Below are 22,836 nucleotides of genomic sequence, written 5' to 3'. Positions count from 1 at the left end.
GTGCCCCCCGAGACCCTGTGCTGGGGCCCCGCAGCACCATCCCAGACCCGGGCGATACCGCGGGGAAGTAGGAGCTGTTAAAGAAACTGAAGCTCAGGAAGGTTAAGTGACTTCCCCAAGACCGCACAGCCAGGCGGGGCAGAGATGGGCATGCCCCCTCTGCACAATGCCCTGCTGCTGCCCCCAAGTGCTCTGGGGTCCCAGGGGCACAATACAAGGGTCTCCACTACACAGAAATCAAACATGTCGTCTCAGAGGGACGCCACCGGGCGCCCTGGGCAGGCAGGGCTGGGCTGCCGGGAATCGCCGGACGCAGGACTGAGTCAGACCCTGAAGACTCTAGGAGGCACATCTGGCTGGGGACGGAGGGAGGCTTGCGGAGGGGGGGACTTAGGGGGGACTTGAGGGGATGGCTAGGGTCCCAAGAGGTGCCTGGGAAGACGTCAGAGCAGGTGCGAGGCACTGCCTAAGCGGAGGCTGGGAGGCAGCACAGCCGGGCCTGCTTGGGCACAGTGTGAAGACAGACGTGGCTGGTGATAGAGGGACCCAGGGGCAGGGCCTACTGAGGACCAAACACTAAGGCCACCAAACCAGTGTGACCCCCGGCGTCTGGGGGCCCTTGCTTGGCCCTGGGAACATGGCTGACGCTAACGGCGTGGGAGGAGCCCCCCCTCCGCCCCCCTTACCCCCGTCCCCTCCAGGTTTGCTCTGAGATCACAGGCTGGATGTGACTGCAGGTGCTCCCGGGTCTCCTCTCAGCGTCTCCTGGCACCCAGGGGATACCTCTGACCAGACCCGGCACAGGAATGAAGGGCCCCAGGGCGCCTGCCCCGCAGGCACGTAAGCTGCCCCCCAGGCTCCGCAGCAGCCCCCCGAGTTCCTGTATCCACGGACATGGGTCACAGGGAGTGGGGGAGATGGACAGGGAGGCCCTGGGCCTGGCCTCAGCCCCACACCCTCACCTAGGCCGCTGGGCAAGCCCCGACCCCTGGGCTGCTCATCCTTAAGTCTGCAGAGCAGTCAGCCCACGGGGAGCAGATAGGAGGCCCTAATGGAGCCATCTTGTTTCACAACTTTTGCATCAGTTGTCCACATTTCACATTAGGAAATCCCCATAAAATCCCAGCTTTCCCGCTGCTTCCAGAAAGCCGATCCTGGGCCACCTTCCCAGAGGAGACCCCCTCGCGCTTTCTCCTCTAGTTCACCGCAGACCCCACCCCCACCGCTCCCTCTCGTCTTTCCAGAACTCTCCTGCTCACAGGGACAGCTTTGCTCACCTAGATTCCCTGGCTGGCCCTGTAGGCACGTGGGTCTGCCACCGGCTGGGACATTCTGGGATTGCAGGCTGGGGGCCCACTGAGGACAGGGCTGCCATGTCCTTTGAGCTGCCTACTGTGCGGTCACCGGTCCCTCCCCCTGGGGCTCCCTGCTCCCCAGTCAGCTCCCACTGCAATCAGGGCCTGGCTGGGAGACCTGACCTCGATGCGGGGACCCTGACGGGAGCAGTTGGGAGATGGCACAGGCAACAGGAGCGGGTGGGGCGGCAGGAATGGCCCTCTGCGAGCAGAGGAAATGGAAAAAGCAGGAGAGACTGGAAGACTGGGCCAGGGAGGCCAGGACAGGGACCACAAGCCCGGAGGCAGAGGTGAGGCAGGCCGCTGGGACCCCTGGGGTCTCACTGTTGGAGTCTGGAGGGAAGAGAAACCTAGACTCGCTGTGCCCCAGCACACCTGGCTGCAGCCAAGAGGCCGGGACAGGAACACTCCCCAGCCCAGGTGCTGCACTGGGGCGCTCCCAGAGGGCTCAGGGCTGGGGGCCCTGCCAGCAGGGCTGCAGCCACCCACCCAGTGTGGGAAGAAGCACCCTCAACTGTGAAGGCCGTCCTTGCATCCCTTGCAAATGAGCAAATTCATCTCTTTCCCCCATCTAGAGCCCCAAACAAAGAGGGGTAGGAGGGGGGCCTGGCCCTTTGTTAGGGGGAATTTATTAATATCTGAACTATGCAGCCCCCCTTCCTTTCCACCCCCATCAAAGCCTGCGCAAACACCTGGGCCTCCCATTTGAAAGGCCCGGGGGGCTCTTTTATATGACAAGGCCCTGCCAGGAGGGGGTGGGTGGAACCAGGACATTCTTCCTGCCTGGGAAACTCTTGGCTCCGCCCAAGCCTGGTCTTGCAGATCCAGCCTCCACCTGGGGTAAAGGCTGAGGTGCTGGGGAGGAAAAGGCAGCCGGGAGGGGCGGCGGGGGGAGGGGGGAAGATACAGGGAGGGGGCCCTGCTAAGGGCTCTGCCCGCCTTGGCTGGGCAACCCTGAGCAAGTCTCTTCCCTTCATGGGCCAGGAACTGGGTGGTCTCTAAGGGCCTAGAGTTCCTCTTCCTTCCTGAGCCCCCGCCCACCCACACTGTCAGGGAAATGGCAGAGCCCTCACCAGAGGCCAGGAGAGCTGGGAAGGGAGGTAGCTGAGCCTCAGTTTCCTCATCTGTGCAGTGGGAGCCGGAAGGCCTGTGCTGCCCACCTCACGGCTCCCAGCACCAAGGACACAGGCCAAGGAGCACGACTTCACGTGGTGTTTATTAACAGCAGCCGACAGAACGCAGATGGGATGGGAGACACCAGAGACGGGGCACAGAGGAGACACAGCTGCATGAGGGTCCCTGCCCTTCCGGAGAATGCCATGTGCAAGAGTCCTGCTCGGGCATTTCTGCACCCCACCCTCCTCTCTCAGTGCTCTCTGCCAGCTCCCCTGCTAGCCCAGGCCCAGGAGCAGCTGGGCATGTGTGGGGATCACCTCAGGGTCTCGAGGCTGCCCTGCCATCTACAACCAAGGCCAGCTTCCCAGGATTGCCTGGAGCTGCGGGACACAGCAAGGGCTGCTGGGACAAGGCAGAAGGGACTGTGATCCTTGTTCCCACCTCCCCAGCTTGTGCAGCTCGGGGTTGGCTGGGTGAAGGGGTGGTCCTTCTCTGAAATGCTAGGGCTTCCTTTTTGTCCCCACCGCAGCCCAACACCCTGGCTCAGGCCACCAGCACCTCTTGTTCCTCCTCCACAGGCCTCCCGCCTCCACCCTGCCTCCCTCAGATCTGCCCTGCACAAACCCAGAACTATGTTCCCCTCCATGCATCCCCTGGCCGCCGTCCTGGTGCCTGGCTCCCGCTGTCACTTCCCCTTCGGACTGGACTGGATGGGAACCCTCCTGCAACCTTGCAGTGGTCTCTGCCCCAGCCCGCTCCGCCTCCTCCTGGCCCAGAGGCCCTCCCACCCTACTCTCCTCTCCCTCATTCTGCAAACCGCTCCCCTCCTCCTGGCCCAGAGGCCCTCCCACCCTACTCTCCTCTCCCTCATTCTGCAAACCGCTCCCCTCCTCCTGGGCCCTCAACTCCCACCTCCTTCAGGAGACCCACAGCACCAGGTCTGCAGCCGGAGCCCCGGGATCCCTGTCTCCATTTGACTTACTGGCCCTCCGTCCCCTCTGCGGTCCTGACTGTCCCTGCCCAGCTCAAGATTCTGCTTGTGTTGAAGTAGTGGGGACAGGCTCCCCGAGAAAAGGGAGGAGCGTGGGCCCTGAACAGAGATGAGAAGGTGGTGTCAGCTGCCCCAGGGGAAATGAAGCTGGCTGGTCAGGAGGCCTGGGGTCGAGTCCCCTCTGCCATGTGACGTTGAGCAAGTCCCCACCTTCCTGGCCTCAATTTGCCTATCTCCAAAGTGAGGCTGAGCTGGGTCATTCTCAGTTCTGAATGGGTGTCTGTGTGTGTGTGTGTGTGTGTGTACAGGGAGTTGACGGAGGTTCCAGGAGGGGCAGAGGCCACAAAAGGGACTTGCACACCTGGGGGAGCAGCATCACCTCCCGCAGCCTCTCAGAACCCCACGGGGCACGGCTGGCCCTTGCGGCCCCTCAGGAGGGACTGTGAGGCCTGGGCAGGGCCTCTGTCCGCCTGCCTCCTGCCTCACATCATGGACTCCTCCTCCTCGGCAATCTCGCGGTCCACCTCGATGGCCGTGTTCTCGAAGCTGGTGATGCCCCCGTACTTGCGCATGTGCACCATCAGCGGCTTGGGCGACTGGCTCCCGGCCAGCGTGGCCACGTACATGCCTGTCCGGTTCTCCTCCAGCGACGGGCCCCAGTCCATGGCCGGCCGGCTGGCCTGCTGGAGCCGCTGCAGCGGATGAACGGCAGCGGTGAAGACGGGCAGGGCTGGCCGGGCCCTAACCGGCGCCAGGCTCCCAGCCACGGCCTCCCCACATCACCTGGCGCAGTCCCTGCCACAACCCTGCCTCCCCACATCACCTGGCGCAGTCCCTGCCACAACCCTGGGCCAGAGGCGGCAAGGGAGGTGATGGCCTGGGGTGGGGGGCCCAGCGAGTGATCCACATGCCCGGATGAGAATCCCGTTCTGCCACTCAGAAGCTGGCTGGCCTTTGGCAATGCCACCGAGCTCTCCGTGCTCTGCCTCCTGGTCTGTAACTCGGGAGTCCCCAGCCCCGTGTCCTAGGGTTGCTGCGAGGACACTGAGAGGATGCACTTGGCAGGGTGGTGGGGACAGGGTAAGGCCCGGAAGTGGTGGCTGTTGTTATAATTACTTGGCAAGCCCCTCCTCTGAGCATCCGAAGGCCGATCCGGGAGTCTTCCCTTAACTGCTGCGCGCTAAGGCGCTGGGAGGTTTTGGGAAAGAGCCATGACCCGGGAGAACTGAGGCGGGATCGCAGCTGACGTCCCCAGTCTCCTCCAGCCCTGACTTCCTGGCTCCTTCTGACACTGACCTTTCCCTCTGGGGAAAGGTCTCCTCCAGCCCTGACTTCCTGGCTCCTTCTGACACTGACCTTTCCCTCTGGAGCCCCAGTTTCCATGGCAGGAGGGGGCTGACTAACACGATGACTAAGCCTGGACGTTCCAGAATTCCTTCTTCCTCAATCACGGTCCCCAAACCCTCTGGCTGCTCTGCCAGGGAGAAGAGCCCCCGGACCCTTAAAGAAAAGGAGGCAACAGCGTGACGTGCAGCTTCCCGGCTGTGGGTCCCCGGGGAGACACCGTGAGCGATGCCCTTAGCCAGGGGCCTCACACAGCGGGGGGAGACTTCAGACAGTGTGTTAAGGGCATGTTACCCCACTGCTCACGAGCCTGCCAATGGCTTCTACCCCACTTAGGTGACGTCCTGCGTGTTCACCATGGCCTCCGGGGCCTGGCCCCATCTACTTCCCTGACCTCGGCCCCCACCGCGCTCCCTGCTCCCACTGCTCTAGCTGCAGCACCGGCCTCCATGCTGTCCTCAAACACCTTAGCCCCTCCTGCCTCAGGGCCTTGGCACCTGCTGCCTTCTGCCTACAACGCTTGCCCCCTGGATATCTATATGGATCAGGTTGTCCATTTAGTCACATCTCTGTCACCTCCTCAGAGAGGTCTCCTCTGACCCCACTGGTGTCAAAATATCATTCTCCATCCCTCTATTCCTGTACTCTGCTTTGTTTGCTCATTTTTAAAGTGTAAAGTGTATAGTGTATACTTACCTTTACATGCCTGTGTACCGCCTGCCCCCCACATTAAAATACAAGCTCCCCGAGAGCAGGGACTTAGATTGCTTCCAGCCCAACACCAGTGCTCAGAGCAAGGTTTCTGCACCTGAGCGCTATCGAAATTTTGGTCTGGAGAACCCTCTGCTGCAGAGGCTGTCCCGTGCACGGAAGGACACCTAGCAGCATCCCTGACCTCCATCCACTAGATGACAGTAGCACCCCTCTCGAACCAGCAATGTCTCAGACAGTGCCAGTTGTCCCCTGAGGGCAAAATCACCCCCTATGAGAACCCCTGGCCTAAAATTGAGCACCCACTGTGCTTTGGCTCTGTGCTAAGTGTTGGCTTAATTGTCACAGTATCCCAATGAAAGGGGTATTATTACTTTTACCCTCTACCCTCCCAGATATTATCTCAAAGTTAAAGCTCAGAGAGGTTGGTTAAGTTGGCCAAGGTCACACAGGTGGGAAGTGGTGGCGCTGAGATTTGAATCCATCCTGAACTTTTAAAATACTTTGCTTTTCTGCCTCCCACAATGCTAACTACATTGATACACTCCTTTTCTTTCCAAAGCAGCCCTACGGTAGGTATCACTGTACCTATTTTAAAGACCGAGAAACAGAGGTTCGATGCGGTGCAGTAACTTGCTTACGGTCACGCAGCAGGCAAGTGGCAGAACCGGGATTCCAATCCTGGTGTGTCAGTGTGGAAGCCCTGCTCTCTGAAGGTGGCACTGCTGAGCCAGGCACCCTCTCTCCTGCAGCGCTCACTGCCCACCTTGAGCCCCCAACAACGTGCCCCTTCCACCTGGCAGTGGGTGGCCGCAGCAGGGCAGGGGAGAGGCAGTGACTGCTGGGCAGCCAGGCATTCCCAGTGGCTCCTTAGCAAGGCTGGAGGATCACCCACTTCCCGGGAGCTGGGGCGCCCACCCTGAGCAACTCTCCTCTCTTCTTCCCCTTGCAGACACCCTGGCTCCCAAGCAAGGAGACAAGGCTCCTTCAGTATAGCACAGGTGGATCTCCTGGGGTTCGAAAAAGGGAAGGAGTTTGCCCCAAGTCACACAGCAGTTGGAGGCAGAGCAGAGGCTGGACTCCAGGCTGCCCCTGTGGTCAGGGGGCTGTGGCCACAACCCACTTCTGCCTGGGAAGGGTGGCAGGATGCTGAGCCCCTCTCCAGGGCAGATGTGAAGGGGAGGTGAGGGCTGCCAAGGGGCAGTGCAACTCAGCGGGGGCAGCAATGTGCTGGGAAGTGGGTGTGCAGGAGGGGTAGGGGAGGCCTGCTCTGCAGCCAATTTCAGTGGTGTAAATATTCCTGCCATTGTCCGTTTTGAGCTATCTGTGGCTTAACAACTGGCTCACACATTTCTGAGTATTTCGTGGTTAGCTCTCATGAACCAGTACGAGCTGCCTCTAGCACCTCTGGTAGGATGTGTGTGTGTGTGTCTGTGGGGGCTGGGGTCCCCCACACTCTCTCTGGGCCCCATCAGGCTCACTCCAGCTCCATGTACAATGGCAGCATCTTGCCACCCGAGGACTCCACACCCATGGGTGCAGAAGTGAAGGGCTCAGTGTCCAGAGGGTGCCCTGAGGCTCAGGCAGGGGTGGGTTTCCCTGTGGTCATACAGCATGTCACTGGCCCACTGGGTCACTTCTGTGGTCATACACCACAGGGTCACTACTCCGCTTTCCCAAGGCCTGCAGACCCCCGTGCCAGACAGCTTGCACTCTGTTTTCTGGGTCTGTCTCCAAAACCCTGGCCACAGGCAGGGCTCACACCACCATTCTATCCCAGGCCACCTGTGGGACTTGTGGGCACAGGAGAAGGGTGATATGCCACCCTCTGGAGTCTCACAGTCTTGCCATTTGACCCTGAGTTCCAGAGGGCAGCTCTGGTCTGTGACCTGAGTTCAAGTCCTGACCCCTGCCTAACTCACCGACATACCCGAGCCACCCCCTGTCATCAGGGGTCACTGGATTGTGCCACCCCTCCCCTGAGGCTCCATGTGGCACAAGGTGCCACAGGGTACGACTCCAGCCCCTGGATCCGCCTCAGGCTGAAGAAGCCTGCAAAACCCCTTATAAGGTGTTGGTGTGGCCGTCTTCTCTTCCGGTGGGGGGCCCAGGGCAGGAAGGCCGAGGGCGGGCAGTGCGGGACACTCACCTCCCAGAGCGAGCCCTCCTCTCGAAGCACGGCCACCAGCATGCCGGCGGGGATCAGGAGGCAGGACAGCAGGCCCATCAGGATGCCCAGCAGCTCGGCCCAGGGCGGGAAGCGGTAGCTGCCGTACTCCGAGGGCTGGTACTTGACGATGCTGTACACCAGCAGGGCCTGCAGGGTCAGCGGCTCCAGCGTCACAGTGGGCCCTGGGGCTTGGCATAGCCCAGGTCTGAACTACCTTAAGGTCTGAGATAGCCCAGCCCAGAGCCACCCAATGTCCTAAGCTGTACCAGAACCTGAGATTGTCCATCTCTGCAGCCTCTGCAGGGCCTGAGCTAGCTCCAAGCTAACCCAACACCAAGGCCTGCAACAGCCCTGCTCAGAGGCACCCTAATTCCTGAGATGACCCATCTCTGAGCTGCTCCAGCCCCAACAGGAGAAAGCACAGCTTCAAGGTCCCAGCCCTCAGGCCCCAAGGCCTGGGAAAGCCCCACCCACTTACCAACCAAAGCGCCGCACAGCCATGAAAGCTGGGCGTACCATGGGGTACGAGCAGACAAGGAACCCGGTGCCCACCCCACAGCCCTGACAGAGGCTCCCCTGTGGACCAGGGTGGCCCTACCAGACTGCATGTGCAGAGGGGGTCCTGCTCTCAGCCTAGGGGCCCCAGCAAGCAGCCCTCCCTCCCAGCCCTGGTTACCAAGAGCGTGGCTGGGGACAGGAACAGCCAGCAAGCCCTGAAGTAGAGGCCCGGCTTGAAGCCCAGCATCATGTGGATGTCTCGGCAGAACCTCTGAATGCCTGCAAGGGGCGGGGAGGAGGAATGGCCCCACCCGCAGGACCCACAAGCCCCAGCACCCCACCCCCACCCCAGCTGCCCCCACGGGAAACCATGGCCCTTGGGACCAGGGACCCAGGTGCAGGGGGGCTCCAGGGTGGACTCCCATCCTCCCACCGCGGGGAGCCTCGCCTCCACCACCCTCAGCCCTTCTCACCATACACCCGGGTCACGGCGAGGCACGTGGTGATCACCACCACCATCAGCCCGAAGCTAGCGCTGTAGTCGTCCAGAAGGACCAGCCAGTACATGCCCCCCTGGAACACAGGTCGCAGAGCTGGGGCCCCTCTCCCAGCCTCGTCCCTGCTGCAGCCCCCTCCTCCTGGCAAGAAGGGATTGGGAAGCAGGACGACAGGACGACAGCTGGCCACCTGCTCAGCCTCCTCGGCCTGACGACGGCCCACTCTCGCACAGCCCCCACTTTATCAACGAGGGGAAACAAGCTCGGGGAGGGGAAGTCACTGTCCCGAAGCCACTCAGCAGGTGTGGGAGCAAGGTTTGAACCTGGGTCTTTCCAGCTCAGACTTCAAAGCCTGGACTTCGGGTCATAGGGCTGAGCTGCAGCCCCTGGGAGAGAGGGCCTGGGGTGGGCTGGGCTCCTCGGAGAGAGAAAGACGTAGGTGGCCCAGTGACGGCTCAGCCAGGCCAGAGACCTTGCTGCGGCTCCTGGCCCGGCCCCACCCGGCCTGCCGTCCTCCCTGTCGTGCCACTCACTTCGGTGGTGAGGACCAGCCCCAGCAGGTACATGGCCACGCAGATGAGCCCCGAGAACACCACCTTCTTGGGCCGCAGGTAGTACGGGAACTCATCTGTCACAGCTGTCACGATGGTCTCCAGAAAGGCAAACTGGGGGGAGGACACGGGTTGGGGGCCAGAGTCCTGCACCCACCCACACACACACACACACACACACCCCACGAGGTGCCCGCTGCCAAGGACGAGCCTCACCTGGCTGTCCAAGCCGAGGGTCAGAAGCATGAAGAAGAAGAGGAAGGACCAGAAGGGCGACAGAGGCAGCATGGTCATGGCCTGGGGGTAGACAACAAAGGCCAGGCCGGGGCCTGGGCCAAGGGCACACGGGGTCAACTGCTTGGGGCGCGCAGTGGGCCCCCATGTGCACACTCAGACACACATGGCCACTCACACCCTCCTGGGCCAGGTTTTTAGCCAAGCCCAGAGACGTACACTGAATGCACACTCCGACACTTCTTAACTCCTCGGGTATAGGCCAGCACATTGTAGGTGCCAAACAGACATAGGTTGATAGAACTGTGAGTTAATAAGTGCATGAATAAACAGAAGACCCACATATAAAACATCATTAGAACACACTTGTGTGCACAATCATTTGACAAATAATTGCACTAACACACATCCATTGGCACAAGACACACAGATTCCAAGATCATCGTCACCCTGGATTCACTTGCACACTGGCATCTGAACACATAACAGGTTTCATTTGTACAAACAAGGCATAAAACGTGACAACCTCATACAGACACAGGTTCATGCAAACTCGTGTGCACACCCATCCCTTTGCATATGGATACTCAAAGACCAGTTAGGACATGCTCATCTGCATGCATATGTGTGCACACGCACACAAACACACCCAACATACCCATGCACAATCTCGCTGGTCCACACACAGGCTGACTGGCCCCAGCCCTAGCTGTGCCCGACACACACCCTCGCCCCGCCCCCCGAGGCCTGGCAGCCTACCCACCTGCTTTGGCTACTTGGTCCACAGGCACACCCAGCTCCTGAGACATGTAGCCCAGCACGGAAAAGATAGCAAAGCCAGCCAGGATGCTGGTGATGGCATTGCCCAGAGTGACAATGAAGGTGTCTCTGCCAGGAGAAGTCCAGGCACAGGCCAGGGTGAGCTGGCCTTACCCTCAACCCCCGAGGCCCTCCCTGGCCAGCCACTTTCCTCCCGGCTTCGGCCCCCCGGGTCTCGGAGGCTGCGGGGCACTGACCTATAGATGTTCTGGTGGAACGTGTTGTAGGAGGCAAAAGTGAGGAGACCCCCGAAGCCCACACCCAGGGAGTAGAAGATCTGAAGAGCAGCTTCGATCCACACCTGTGCCAGGAAGGATAGAGGGTGGGGCAGAGAGAGGGGCTGGCACACGGTGGTGCGCGGAGGGCCAAGGAGACGGAAGGTGGGTGAAGACAGTGCGGCAGGTCCAGGGATGGTGTGGCCAACAGCCTGGCCCACAAGTGCTGTGGGCCGGCAGCAAACCCTGCTCCAAGGCTCACACTTTGAGACATGGGCAAGTCTCTTCCCCTCTGTGGGCCTCAGTCCCCCGCCCCCCCAGGATCCAGAAGGTGATCTCTAAGCTTGGTCCAGTTCTGAGACATAGTGCCTGATATAAAATTTCAGTAGATTCATATTGACAGCAAGCCTGTGCAACTCCTTTACTTCCTGCCTGGAGTCACGGGGACCTGGATTGGGGTCCCAGCTTCTCCACTTTCTAGCTGTATGGCTGGGAAGCCAATCACCTCTCTGGGCCGCAGGACCTTCATCTGTAAGGAGGGGATGGGAATAGTGCCCACCTCACGGGGGACGGTGAGGCATAAATCACTGCACACATGCAAAATGCTAGAGGCGGGTCAGGCACAGTCACCCGTCAGTGAGTAGCAAACGTCCTCTGTCAGTACCACTGTTGTCAGCATCATTACTAACGCCCGCCTTGCGGCTTGGAGTCACACAGGTATGCACTGGGAGCCCTGCTCTGTGAGCCCTGCTCTGCCACTCCCCAGCCGTGTGACTGTAAGCTTATACAGTAACTCTGTTAGGCCTCAATTTCCTCATCTGTAAAATGGGGAGAATGACGTTTACTTCACAGGATCGTTGAGAATAATAAATAAAGTATAATACATAGTTAATGACAATGTATTGTATTCTTGAACAATGCTATGAGAGTGGGTGGATGTTATTAATAAATGTTCTCACCACAAAAATGACAATTACGTGAGCTAATGCACACGTAGCTAGAGGTAACCATTCCATGATATACATATGCTTCAAAACATCATGCTGTACCTGATACATGCACACAATTGTATCTATCAGTTTAAAAATGAAAACGTAAATACATAATAAAATAAATAAATAATAAATAATCTTAAAAAGACACCCAGGGCCCAGGGGTGGGCATGCGACCGGGGCCCAGCCAGGCAGAGCATTCCACCTCCCGCCATAGCACGGGAACCGGGCTCCCCACTTGGAAGATTCCGGGCCCTGCCCCCTCTTGTCCCCGAGGAGCCCTCCTTCCACTCCCGGGCTCTGGCCCGCGCCCGCCCTCTGCGCCCAGCCCCAAGGCCTCACCTTGGAAGACAAGAGGTGGTGGAACTCGGGGGTGAGATAGAACTGGATGCCCTTCCAGGCCCCCGGGAGGGTGACCCCGCGGACCAGCAGCATGAGCAGGATGAGGTAGGGGAACGTGGCCGTGAAATACACCACCTGGGAGACGGCAAGCGGGGAGCTGAAGGCCGGGCACCCTCCTTGCGTGCCGCTCCTGTTCATGCCATCCTCATCGAGGTAGCTCACCTCCCCAGCCTTCGGGAAGGCCACGCCGGGAGCCGGCCTTCCTCCAGGATGCTTCTCTGTCCCCCCCATTCCTCCACACCCCCAGCATCAGCAAAGTGCTGTCACCCCGCTTCCCAAGGCCATCCCAAGCCCATCTCCACTGCGGCCCCTGGTCCAGGCCTCCTCCTCCCCGGGTCCACTCTCTCCCCTGCAAACCCACTCCACACCGTCACCAGACATTCCGCGCTCCCAAAGTCCCCTCTGCCCCCTTTCCTCCTTTTCCCAAGCCGCCAGCCACTCCTTCAGCAAACACTATCAAGTCTCAACATCTCACGGCCTTGGCTTTGACCGTGATCACCTCTCCCCTCTTTCTAAATGCTTTCTGCCCTGTCTTTTGAGTCTTTCTTCTAAGGGCTCTGTTCCTTGTGGATGACACTTCTCACACTTTGCAGAGGGACAAGATCTAATTTATAAAAGATTGAGTAAACCATTCATAAAGTTCCCAAGTCCTTTTGAAATGGCTTCATCACCCTTCCTCTCCTTCCTTCATCACCTAAAGTAGACATCTGTGGCTTTGTCCTCCCAGTTTTAGTTTGTCTTCTTCAGAGAACAGCATCCTCACTTCCCCTAGCTGGGGCCGACACCATTCCCAGTTCCAGGGCTGGGCATGTGACCCAGGCCCAGCCAAGCAGAGCATGCCACCCTCTCGGCCACAGAGATGAGCTCAGGGGTGGGTACAGGGCCTCGCTGACCCAATTCTAGGGTATTTGTGAGCTGGGGAAGGAGACAACCCTTCACCAAGCAGATAAGATGTAAGCCTGGAACTGGGTGCGAGGGCCAACCTCGTGGAGAATGAAGCCAGCCTGGAAGAAAGCACTGCTGAGACCCCGACAGCATCTGTGGAACCCCTAAACCCAACTGTGCCCAATGTACACCCTCCAGACCTTCCAAGTGAGTGTGACAACTGGGTTCAGGTCACTTGCATCTCCAAGAGCCCTGACTCACATACCCACCCTCCAAGCATTCAACGAACTCTTGCTGAGCTCCTTCAAAGTGCCAAGCACTGGGTAAGGAGGCACATGGGCGACATGCAGACCCTGCCCCGGCGAGCCTCTGGCCCTGCAGGGCAGCCAAGCCCCCTGCCGTCTGCACCTCCACGTCTTTCCTCAGGCAGAGCTTGTCCCCCAGTGCCCTCTCCCTTCCCCTCCTCCTGGCTGAAGCCTATTTATTTTCGCAGACTCAGCCTCCCCGAACCCAGCCCCTCAGGCCTCCGGGGCCCCCCAGGCCTCACCTTGCCCGAGGACTTCACACCCTTGAGGATACAGAGGAACACGATGACCCAGGCCAGCAGCAGGCAGAGGCAGAGGTTCCAGCGGATCGCCCCGGGACTGCCGATGCCCCGGCTGCCCTGGATGTGCAGCACGTATCGGCTGCGGGAGGCAAAGGTCTGAGTGTCCCCTGGTCCACAGACACGCTCCACAGCCGTGGAGTCCAGCCGTGTCCAGCCTGCAGGGCCCTCCTGCTCTGCTCCACGTGTCACCCTCATCCCCGGTCCTTCTCTGACCAGCTCTGCTCCCAGGAGGCTGGCCTCTCCAGACCCCATCACCTGGGGTCCCCTCCTCTCCGACTTCCATTTGCTTTGGCAGATGGGCGGCAACAGCAGGATACCAGAGGGTGGGAGGAGCGAGGGGTGTGGGTATTTGCACATACACGTGTGTACACACTTACACGCAATCGGGGGGGCTGGCCGTGGCAGTGTTCCTCTGCAGCCACAGCTCTTGCTGGGCAGTCACTCTTCCCAGGCTCCAGTTCTCCCCTGGTTCCCTCTCCTTGCCTCCTCGGTTCATGGTGCCACCCTCTCCCTATGGCTAGTCCCTGGTGCCTCACCTTTCCATGTGGCTTCCTGACCCTCTGAGAAGTCCCTTCACTAAACTCCCTTCAGGTAAGCCCTCTGACAGTGCCATCTGCTTCCTGCCCACTGCCATCTGCACGCCCGACTGATGCCGTGGGCCGTGGCATTGCCATGGAGACCCCTCACAGCTGCCAGTGACCACGCCAAGTTCTCTGGCTGTAAGCTGCAGACCCAGGCCCCTCCTTTCCCACTGGTCAGGCGTGCTCTGCTGTGTAGAGTCCTGGCCCTATGTTAAGTGCTTTACCTATTGATATAGCAGGTGCTCAGTAAATATTTACTAAAAGAATAAGTGAGTGTGTAAATGACTGCATAACATCCTATAAAGTAGGGGCTATTAGCATGCCGTTATGGGGAGGAAACTGGGACTCCATGATGTTACCATTCCTGTCATTATCACCACCACCATCATCATCGTCAGCTCGCTCTTACTGAGCACTCACCACACACCAGACTGGACTGCACGACTCACATGCTCCCTTCCCTTGCCCTTCACAACAGCCCCTGAAACAGCGACTATTACTGACCCCATGCTAAACACAAAGCAACGGAAGGCAGATAAATTGTTCAAGGCTACGGGGCTGGGCAGGTGGGAGCTGGGAGGGGGCCACGGTGCACCTAACACCAGCGCCTGAACTCATCTTCCAGGTGCATGTGGAGCCCCTTAGGGATGCGCGTCCTGCCCTCTGCCCACCCCGGCGGCGCGGGGCCCTCTCACGCTGCCAGGCGGCGGCGGCCTGACCTCCAGTACTCCTCGCTGGGGCTGACGGTGTTGGTGAGGTTGAGGGGCAGGGCCCCGTTGCCGTCCTTGGAGCCTCTGTGCTCCAGGCAGAGGTCCGTGTTCCACCAGTTGCCACAGTGCTCCCAGGGCAGGTTGCTGGTGAGGGAGGCGAAGAGGTAGAAGAGGACGTAGGCGATGATCATGTTGTAGTAGATGGCCACCAGGCCCACGATGAGCAGCATGGCCGCGCCAGCACCTGGTGTGGGGGGAGGCTGCTGGGCTGCTTGGCTGAGCCCTCTGCAGGCCGGGGGGCGTGGGCCCGGGGAGCCGGCGCCTTACTGGGCTCACCTCCCTGCCTGTGTGGAGCTTGGGGCTGGGATAGGGCAACCTCCCTACTCCCCCAGGCCCAGACACCCACCCACCCTGGGGACCACGGAGGCCTCACCTTTGAAGAGGGGGCTGATTTTCCAGACGGCCAGGGGCCCCAGGCTGGAGAACTGGCCCAGGGAGAGCTCGAGGAAGAAGAGGGGGATGCCGCAGATGGCCAGCATGAGGAAGTAGGGCACGAGGAAGGCCCCTGCGGAGGGAGGGTCAGCAAGGGTCTCAGGGCGGCTCCCCCCAAAGCCCGGCTCTGGCCCCGCCCCTCCCCAGAGGCCGTGAGGTCTGTCTGCTCTTTTACACCGAGTCCCTGGGGCTGAGGGGGCGGGAGGCCATTCGCTCACCTCCGGAGCCCCAGCGCCCAGAACAGGGCTGGGCTCAGAGCAGACACTGAGAAATGCCTGCTGAGCGAGCAAAGGAATACATGAGAAGAGGAACGAGTGAATTTTCTGCTGAAGGAGATCACTGCCCTTCAGAATCTGGCCCGACCCATCCACCTAGCCCCTCTCCCCAACGTCACCCCAGATACTTGTGGCTGCCACCTGTGGTTCTGTGGGCACAACATCCCTCCCCGTTTTCTTTGCATATTGGCAGCCACCTCATTTAGAGAACTGCCCACCACCATACGGCTCGGGAAGGGCTGCCAGTCACACCAGCCCACCCTGCCCTCCTGCCCTCCCTCCAGCCTTCCACACCCTGCTGTGGGCACTTACCCCAGGCCAAGCCAATCAGAAACCTTCCCTGAAATTCTGTATAGATTCATTCAGATAGAGCAGTTCTGGAAAGCTCTGGGGTTGCTAAACCCACTGACTTAGAATGAAGTCATTCCAGAGTTGTCTGTGGCCACTCCACCCCCCCCCCCAACTGCAGGGAGAAAGCCTGTCTCAGGTGGAAAAAATGAGGTCAGCACGCAGAGAGAATGAGTAAAGAAACGGGGAGAGGGAGCGCTAAGAGGCACCATGGGCAGTATTGAGCTCCTGGAGTTTCAGAGGGCAGCTCCAGTTCTGCACTTCCTAGCCCTATAAATTTATCTTCTCTTTGCTTCATCTATTTTTTTTTTTCTTATAGAGACAGGGTTGTGCTATTTTTCCCAGGCTAGTCTCGAACTCCTGGCCTCAAGTGAGCCTCCTACTTCGAACTCCCGAAGTGCTGGGATTACAGGTCTGAGTCACACCGTGCCTGGCCTGCTTTATCTAGTTTTTGTTTATTTGTTTTTGAGAAAGAGTTTTACTCTGTTGCCAACGCTAGAGTGCCATGGCATCAGCCTAGCTCACTGCAACCTCAAACTCCTGGGCTCAAGTAATTCTCCTGCCTCAGCCTCCTGAGTAGATGGAATCACAGGTGTGTACCACCACGCCCAGCTAATTTTTTCCATTTTTAGCAGAGATGGAGTCTCACTTTTGCTCAGGCTGGTCTCAAACTCCTGAGCTCAAGCAATCCTCCCACCTGGGCCTCCCAGAGTGCTGGGATTACAGGTGTGAGCCACCGCTCCTGGCCTTGGTTCATCTGGTTTTATTTGGAGTTCTCTCACTGTATAAATGCATACTTCTTACAGGGTCTGGTGGAGATGCGAGGGGATACAGATTACTGGTGAGAGCACGTTGGCCCTGGAGAAGATCGTACTGTGTTGGAATGCCGGGTCTGCCACCCTATGGCTTTGGGCAAGAAGGTGGGCCTCTCCCAGCCCCGGCTGCCACATCTTCATGGTGCCTGCTCCACGAGGGTCAATGTCAAGGTTAAAGGAGATGGGCACGGAAAGCACGAAGCCCAGGGCCTGACAGGTGGTGAGCACTCCACCCAGCTATTGCTCATAAGCCCTAGAACAGCAACTCGATGGAGATGCAAGGACAAAATGGAATTCTATAAGATGAGAGAGATTTCGTGTTTGCAGTCTGAATGGAAGGACCCAGGGGAGAAGGGGAGATTGAAGATTCAGGAGCGGGAATGATTGACGGGGGAGGCGCTGGAGGAGGCGGGAGGAGGCTGCCGCACAGTGCTCACGGACAGGCAGATGCAGCTCTTATCACGAAGCAGGCAGCTCCCTCTGCCCACCACGCAGGGCCCAGGAAGCACCCAGCCTCAGGGAGAAAACCACGTGGGTGTCTATCCTGGGAGCATCACCCAAGCAGAATCGTCCCTTCACTTGACCTCCCTCACTTGAGGGAGGAGGAGGGGCTTGGGTGACGAAGAGGGACAAGGCAGGGTGAGCTCCCTACCCCCAGCCCCAGGCCACTACAAAACACTTTCAACTAAATCCACCCAAGGTCACACAGAAGACAGGGGCTGAGGTCACCTAAAAGCTCACTCCACCCCAGAGCCTCAGCCCAGCACCCTGGACGCCCATCAGCGAACGGGACCTCGGGCCATACCTCCTCCGTTGGTGTAGGCCCGGTACGGAAAGCGCCAGACGTTCCCCAGGCCCACGCAGTAGCCGATGCAGGACAGCAGGAAGTCCAGCTTGCCCGTCCAGTTCCCCCGGTCTGCCGCAAAGTCCATGTCCAGGTCGACATCGCCCTGGTCACTCGGGGTCATCAGCAGGTCAGGGGTGACGGGCTACCAGTGAGAGAGACAAAAGGGGTGCAGGAGGAGGTGAGGCCAGGCTAGAACTCTGACCCCAAGATAAGCATATGGAATCAGACAGGGCTAAATGGAGAGAGACTCTATCAGTTCAGATAATCAAGTGCTTTTATCTGGGCTAACACGGTCACATGCAGGAGACCCTCAGGTTTTAGGTGGCTCTAAACTTACTGAACCAGCAGGTGGCTCAGGCACTAAAAAAATGATCCTGATCATTGTTGGCTCACAGTTTGGCTAACACAGAGGTCAAGTGAAGGGACGATTCTGCTTGGGTGATGCTATCTTAAGAACCGTTATTGTGTACTGAGCACTTACTATGTGCTCACTGCACTAAACCTTTTACTCACATCACCCGATTTCATTCACAAAACAACTCCGTGAGCTACGTACTCATCCGAGCTCCACTTCAAGCATGAGGAAAACTGAGGCTCCAGGAGGTGTCATGACACGCCCAGGATTTTCACCAGGCTGGCCAGTGGGAGAACTGGGTCTCCAGCCCAGAGCTTCCCGATGTGGAAGCCTGAGTCTTCACCCACCAGTGCTGGAGTTTTGATCATTCTGGGCACCATAGATTAAGAAGGACAGACAGTGAGCAGCATGTCTAAAGGCCAGGTGGCCAGACTGGAGGGTGTTCAGGAAAAGAGGTTACAGGAGGACACCGGGAAGAAGCTGGGAGCCCTGGCATGGAAAGAAGAAGGCCTGGAGGGACGTGGGCTCCCCAGAGGGAGGGATTGGGCTTCAGCTCTGTGGCTCAGGGGGGCCTACTGACAACACGAATTTTGGCTCATGTGCAGGAAGAAGCAACTTAAGCCCGGGCCTGTCTCAGAAAGCCACAACATTGCGTCTCTGGAGAAGAGATGAATGCACAGAGGCGAGTGGAGGCCCCGACGCCCCTTCCATGGTTCAAAGTGGGTGGGAGGTCGATTGGGCATTCTCCCCTCGGAGACCCTCAGTGGTAGTGGCGACCACAGTGGTGATTTAGCCTAAAGCTGGCTATTAGCCACAAGGGCAGTGGTGACAGGGACAGCCTGGCATGATTATGGGTGATGGTGACAATGACAAAGAGCATGGAAAAGCTGCTTTTAAAGTAACTAGGCTCCAAGGGTTAAACAAACACATGCCTGGCATTTCCTTAGCTGTGATCTCGGACATGCTGAGGTGAGGGTAGCAGCAGTCCCCAGGCTTACCTGAAACCCGCCCCTCCCTTCCTGTGCCCCTCTCCCCGAGGCTGCCTCTCCGGCTGGGTGAGCATCAGCCTTCCGGAACCTCTTGCTCCCAGGTGAGTTCCAGGAGGGATGGGGTAGCAGCCAGTTGACACTGGCCATGGGCACTGGGTGGTGAGGCAGGCCAGTCACCCTTAGACCCCCCCAGCCCCATTCAGGCCAGCTGGCAGGAGGTCCTGGTAATGAGGTTCCTCTGATCCCTCCAGAGAAGCTGCCCTTTCCATGCTCATGGAGCGGTCCTGGCTCTCTGTTTCCATGGCGACAAGAGTTCCAAGAGCAGGATGCTGCCAGCTCGTCCCCTCCTCCCCCAATCAGAGGGAAGCCTGCTTCTGCTCCAGGGGCAGGGGATGGGGTCCTCCACAGCTGAGCCACTCAGGAGCCCACCTGGAGCCCCCAACCCTACCACGGGATGAATCCCAGGAGGCTGGCACCATGAGGATGGGGCTGGTTTGGGGACAGAAGGAAGCAATCAAATAAATGGGGCAGGGTTGGAAGCTTAACGAGTTGTTTCATACTTCCGCCTGGGTGTGACGCTCCCACTCCTGAGTGCCCCCACTCCCTGCCCCAGGATCAGGCAGGAACACACACCTGAGCTTGTCACACCTGCACCCTCCTCTCTCTTAGGGAGCAGCAGATGGCGGCCCCCACAGCAGGGGCTGGGAAATGCAGGACTGCCTGAGCCAAGTCTCTCGTACCTTCTTCAGGGCAGACAGAGACAATGGGGATCTGCAGTCCAACTTGATCATTGTACAGATGAGGAAACCAAGTTTCAGGGAGGGGAAGGGATGAGCCCAAGGTCAAACAGCAAGTTAAGGGGAGAGCAAGACTCGGACCCTGATCCCGTGACTCCCAGTCCAGTGCTCATCTCTGAACACTGCTGCTCCTTTGCTGACATGCCATTTTTTCACCCCCTGCCCCTTTCTCCTTGAGACCAGGGGACGGGACCCTGAGAGGAGGTGGCCCCACCTCTGCCCAGTGAGCTCTAGGTTGCTTAGCCTACCTGCAGGTAAGCAGTAAGCCTCACCCCTCTGTGTGTCAGTTGCCTTGTCTATAAAGTGGGGATAATAAGACTCAGACCCCAGAATTGTTGGAGGATTAAATAAGATAAGGCCCGGTAAGCTCCCGGCCTAGCACCCTTCACAAAACGTTACATCATGTGTGGCAGAGAGGGGCGGGGGTCTTGTGGGGACAGAGGGCAAGGGGGAAGAGGAGAATGGACAGGACAAAGGGGACAGGACAAAGAGGATGCAAGAGACCCACAAATGGCCCCAAGAAGTCACTCACGTCAGTGAATAACGAAGACACACCACAGTGGTTCCAAGCCCAGCTGCCGAGGGCAGAGAGCTTGAATGAATGTGTGTGTGTGTGTGTGTGCACGAGTGCGTGGGGGGGTGTAACACCAGCCCCTGAGAGCAGCTTCTCACGTCTCCCAGCCCCTTCCAGTTCACAGCGTTCCTCTCTGCGCACTCGCAACCCAGCAGGGCCTGCTTTGGTGCCTCCATGCTGGGTGGGGGGGCAGCCCTCGTTCAGGTTAGAGGATGAACTTGTCCAAAGTCACAGGGCAAGTGGCAGCTGCAGAAATGGTTCCCCGGAGATCTAACCCCTTGGTTAGGACTGGTACCAAACCAAAAGCCGAAGGCCCGAAAACTTCCCCAGTATCCCCCCTCCCCACAGGCTTACAACTTGCTGGGAGGTCCGACCGCCAGGTGAGGTGGGCACTGGCTGTGGTCTGGGCCCAGGATGCCTCTCTCATGGCAGCTTCCACCCCACCCAATATCCTTGGGCCTCCCGTTCCCCCACCCTGCCTTTGCCTCCCTTCAGCCCTTTGGAGGGGCAGCCTGATGTCTCAGCCAGGATGAAAATGCTGCCAGGAGATGAGGGGAGGCAGGAGGAAGCAGGAAAGAGGAGGGTCCCCTGCCCCAGGCTCATGGGGCCTGCTTCAGTGCACAGATGAGTGCCAGGACCGTACCCCCACCTCCCACCCCTCCCCGAGACATCAGTCCAGCTCAAGGCTGGTGCCCAGCTATTCTGACATCCACTACCCTGCAATCAGCCCCTGGGGGAAGCAGGCGGCAGGACTGGGGAGAGACCCGAGCCTGGCCCCTACCAGGTGCCTCCTGGGGCTGCTGACACCTGTTCACAGGGCCTGGCCCAGCGTACCCCTGCCCCCAGCACTCTCCTTCCCCATCCCCAGATGGCAGGGGCGGGGTTGGGGTGCAGATCGCGGCGACCCTGTCGCCCCTGTCATCCCTCTCGGCTGGGCCTCCCCCACAGCCCCGAGCCAGCCGGTGCCCCCTCAAAGCCTCCCCAGGGCCTCGGTGGGGGCGGGCCTCTCCAGCCCTCCCTCGGCCGCCCCGCCCTGGCGCCCTACCTTGCGGAGGTGAGCTGCCTGCAGCTTCTTCATCTTGGAGGGCTGGTGGCTGGGCTCGCCCGCTCAGCTTCCGAGCGCAGAGAGCGGCGAGCGAGCGAGAGATCGCCGCCGGCCGCTGCGCCCTTGCCCCGGCGGCTCCCGCGCTCCGGCTGGGGCGGGCGCGGACGCAGGCGCTGCCGTCTGGCGGTTGCGGGCGTGGAGTGCGGGCCGGGCGCTGCGAACGCCTTGTCTCTCCTGAGCAGCGCCCGCGGCTGGGGAGGGGTGCACCGCGGAGCCCGCGTAGACACCCAGACAGACGGGCTGACGGACAGACGGCGGGGGATACGCGCGCCCCCGCACGCAGAGCTGCGGATTGGAGGGGCCGAGCGAGTGGGGAGGGGGGTTCGCGATGGAATCTATGGGTCTCCTGTGTGACCTTGGGCAAGAGACCTGCCCTCTCTGGGCCTCCCTTTTCTTAGGTGGGCAACTAGGGAGACAGGCCCTGTGCATGGACACTAACAGCCCAGGCTTGGGCTCCAGCAACCCTCTGCCTCGTCGTCTTTGCCCTGCTACCTAACCTAAGCCCCCTGCGTTGTCGCTGCACCTGGAAAACCGGGCTATAAATCTCACCTCCCTTCGTGGGGTCTGAGGAATTCAGGGAGATGGAGCATAGAAAACATCTAGCACAGGGCCCAGCACTTAGTAGGCGCTTAGTTAATAGTCAGACTGTGGGGTGCGCACTACACCATTAGCCAGATATTTACCAATATTTCTTGGGGACCTGAAATGTGCCAGGTCCTGGGCCAGGCGTCTTATTTTCTCTGCCTGGAGGGCAGGTGTCATTACTCCCACTTTACAGATGAGGAAACTGAAGGACAGAGAGGTTAAGTTACTTCCTTGAGGTCACAGAGCTAGTGGGTGACACCAGAGACAGAGTCAGACCTCATGGACCTTCCAGGCTAGTAAGGGTCCTCAACACTCCTTTCCTTGGGATGAAAGCGAAACGGGGAGGTTTGGGCAAGGATGAAGGGACAGACAAGTGCCACCATGTCATCGTGATGCTTTGTGACTTAGACTATCAGCAACTGGGTTCCTGTCCACATGCAGTATGGCCCTGGGAGAGCTATGATTGCATATGTGGGAAATGAGCCACCAGCCTAGGATGGGAAATTAGCTGGAGCAATCGTACGCGTCGGTTTGCTAGGACTGACTGATATACGCTAGTGGACTGCCGTGGACGTGATCAATTGTGCCCCTTTCACTGTCAGAGTGGTCCAGTTCAGACATTAATCATGTACGCGCTTGCCCTGCCATCCGTCAGCATGGGGGAGGCCTTCGGGGAGGGATGAGAATAAGGATCTGCTCTCTTTCACCCTTGGAGCTTGGAAGGAGGCGGCAGGAGTTTAAATCAAAGCCTGGGCTTGAGTAAAGGCCCAGCCAGGCCCCAGGGCCACCTCTCCTTCCCAAGTCCCATCCAGCTGCTCTTCCCTTTCAGCCTAACTGCACAAGGTAAGCCAGGGGCTCTCCAGACCCAGGAGGAATGTGTCCCCTCTGCCCCTTACCCCTAACTCATGAGGCCGAGGGTGGCCATGAATGTGAAGAGAAGGAACATTTATTGGGCACTACTGTGCTCATGATGGAC

General features: G+C 59.1%; 1 protein-coding gene across 1 annotated transcript; it reads right to left on the bottom strand.

Annotated features, from left to right (window-relative positions):
* Positions 1-2,558: 2,558 nt before the first annotated feature.
* On the bottom strand, positions 2,559-21,520 carry SLC6A7 (solute carrier family 6 member 7). The gene is made up of 14 exons (XM_012741621.3): positions 21,216-21,520; positions 17,414-17,597; positions 15,112-15,243; positions 14,688-14,922; positions 13,328-13,466; positions 11,836-11,970; positions 10,484-10,587; positions 10,231-10,355; positions 9,450-9,562; positions 9,216-9,347; positions 8,659-8,758; positions 8,364-8,464; positions 7,667-7,834; positions 2,559-4,154 (listed from the first exon to the last, which is right to left on the bottom strand). The coding sequence occupies exons 1-14, from the start codon at positions 21,246-21,248 to the stop codon at positions 3,945-3,947; spliced, it is 1,911 nt and encodes a 636-aa protein (XP_012597075.1). The 5' UTR covers positions 21,249-21,520; the 3' UTR covers positions 2,559-3,944.
* Positions 21,521-22,836: the final 1,316 nt, after the last annotated feature.

This window comes from Microcebus murinus, chromosome 21 (genome assembly GCF_040939455.1).
Source record: "Microcebus murinus isolate Inina chromosome 21, M.murinus_Inina_mat1.0, whole genome shotgun sequence".
NCBI classification, from domain to species: Eukaryota; Metazoa; Chordata; class Mammalia; order Primates; family Cheirogaleidae; genus Microcebus; species Microcebus murinus.
Note: the sequence above shows the minus strand (reverse complement) of the source record. Positions and strands in the feature narration are given on the sequence as shown.

Coding starts and splice junctions, on each gene's coding strand:
- SLC6A7 (XM_012741621.3), bottom strand. CDS start 21,248: ATGAAGAAGCTGCAGGCAGCTCACCTCCGCAAG. Junction 10,588..11,835: donor ACCACCTCTTGTCTTCCAAG/GTGAGGCCTTGG, acceptor TTCCTGGCACAG/GTGTGGATCGAAGCTGCTCT. Junction 8,759..9,215: donor GGCTGGTCCTCACCACCGAA/GTGAGTGGCACG, acceptor CCTGTGTTCCAG/GGGGGCATGTACTGGCTGGT.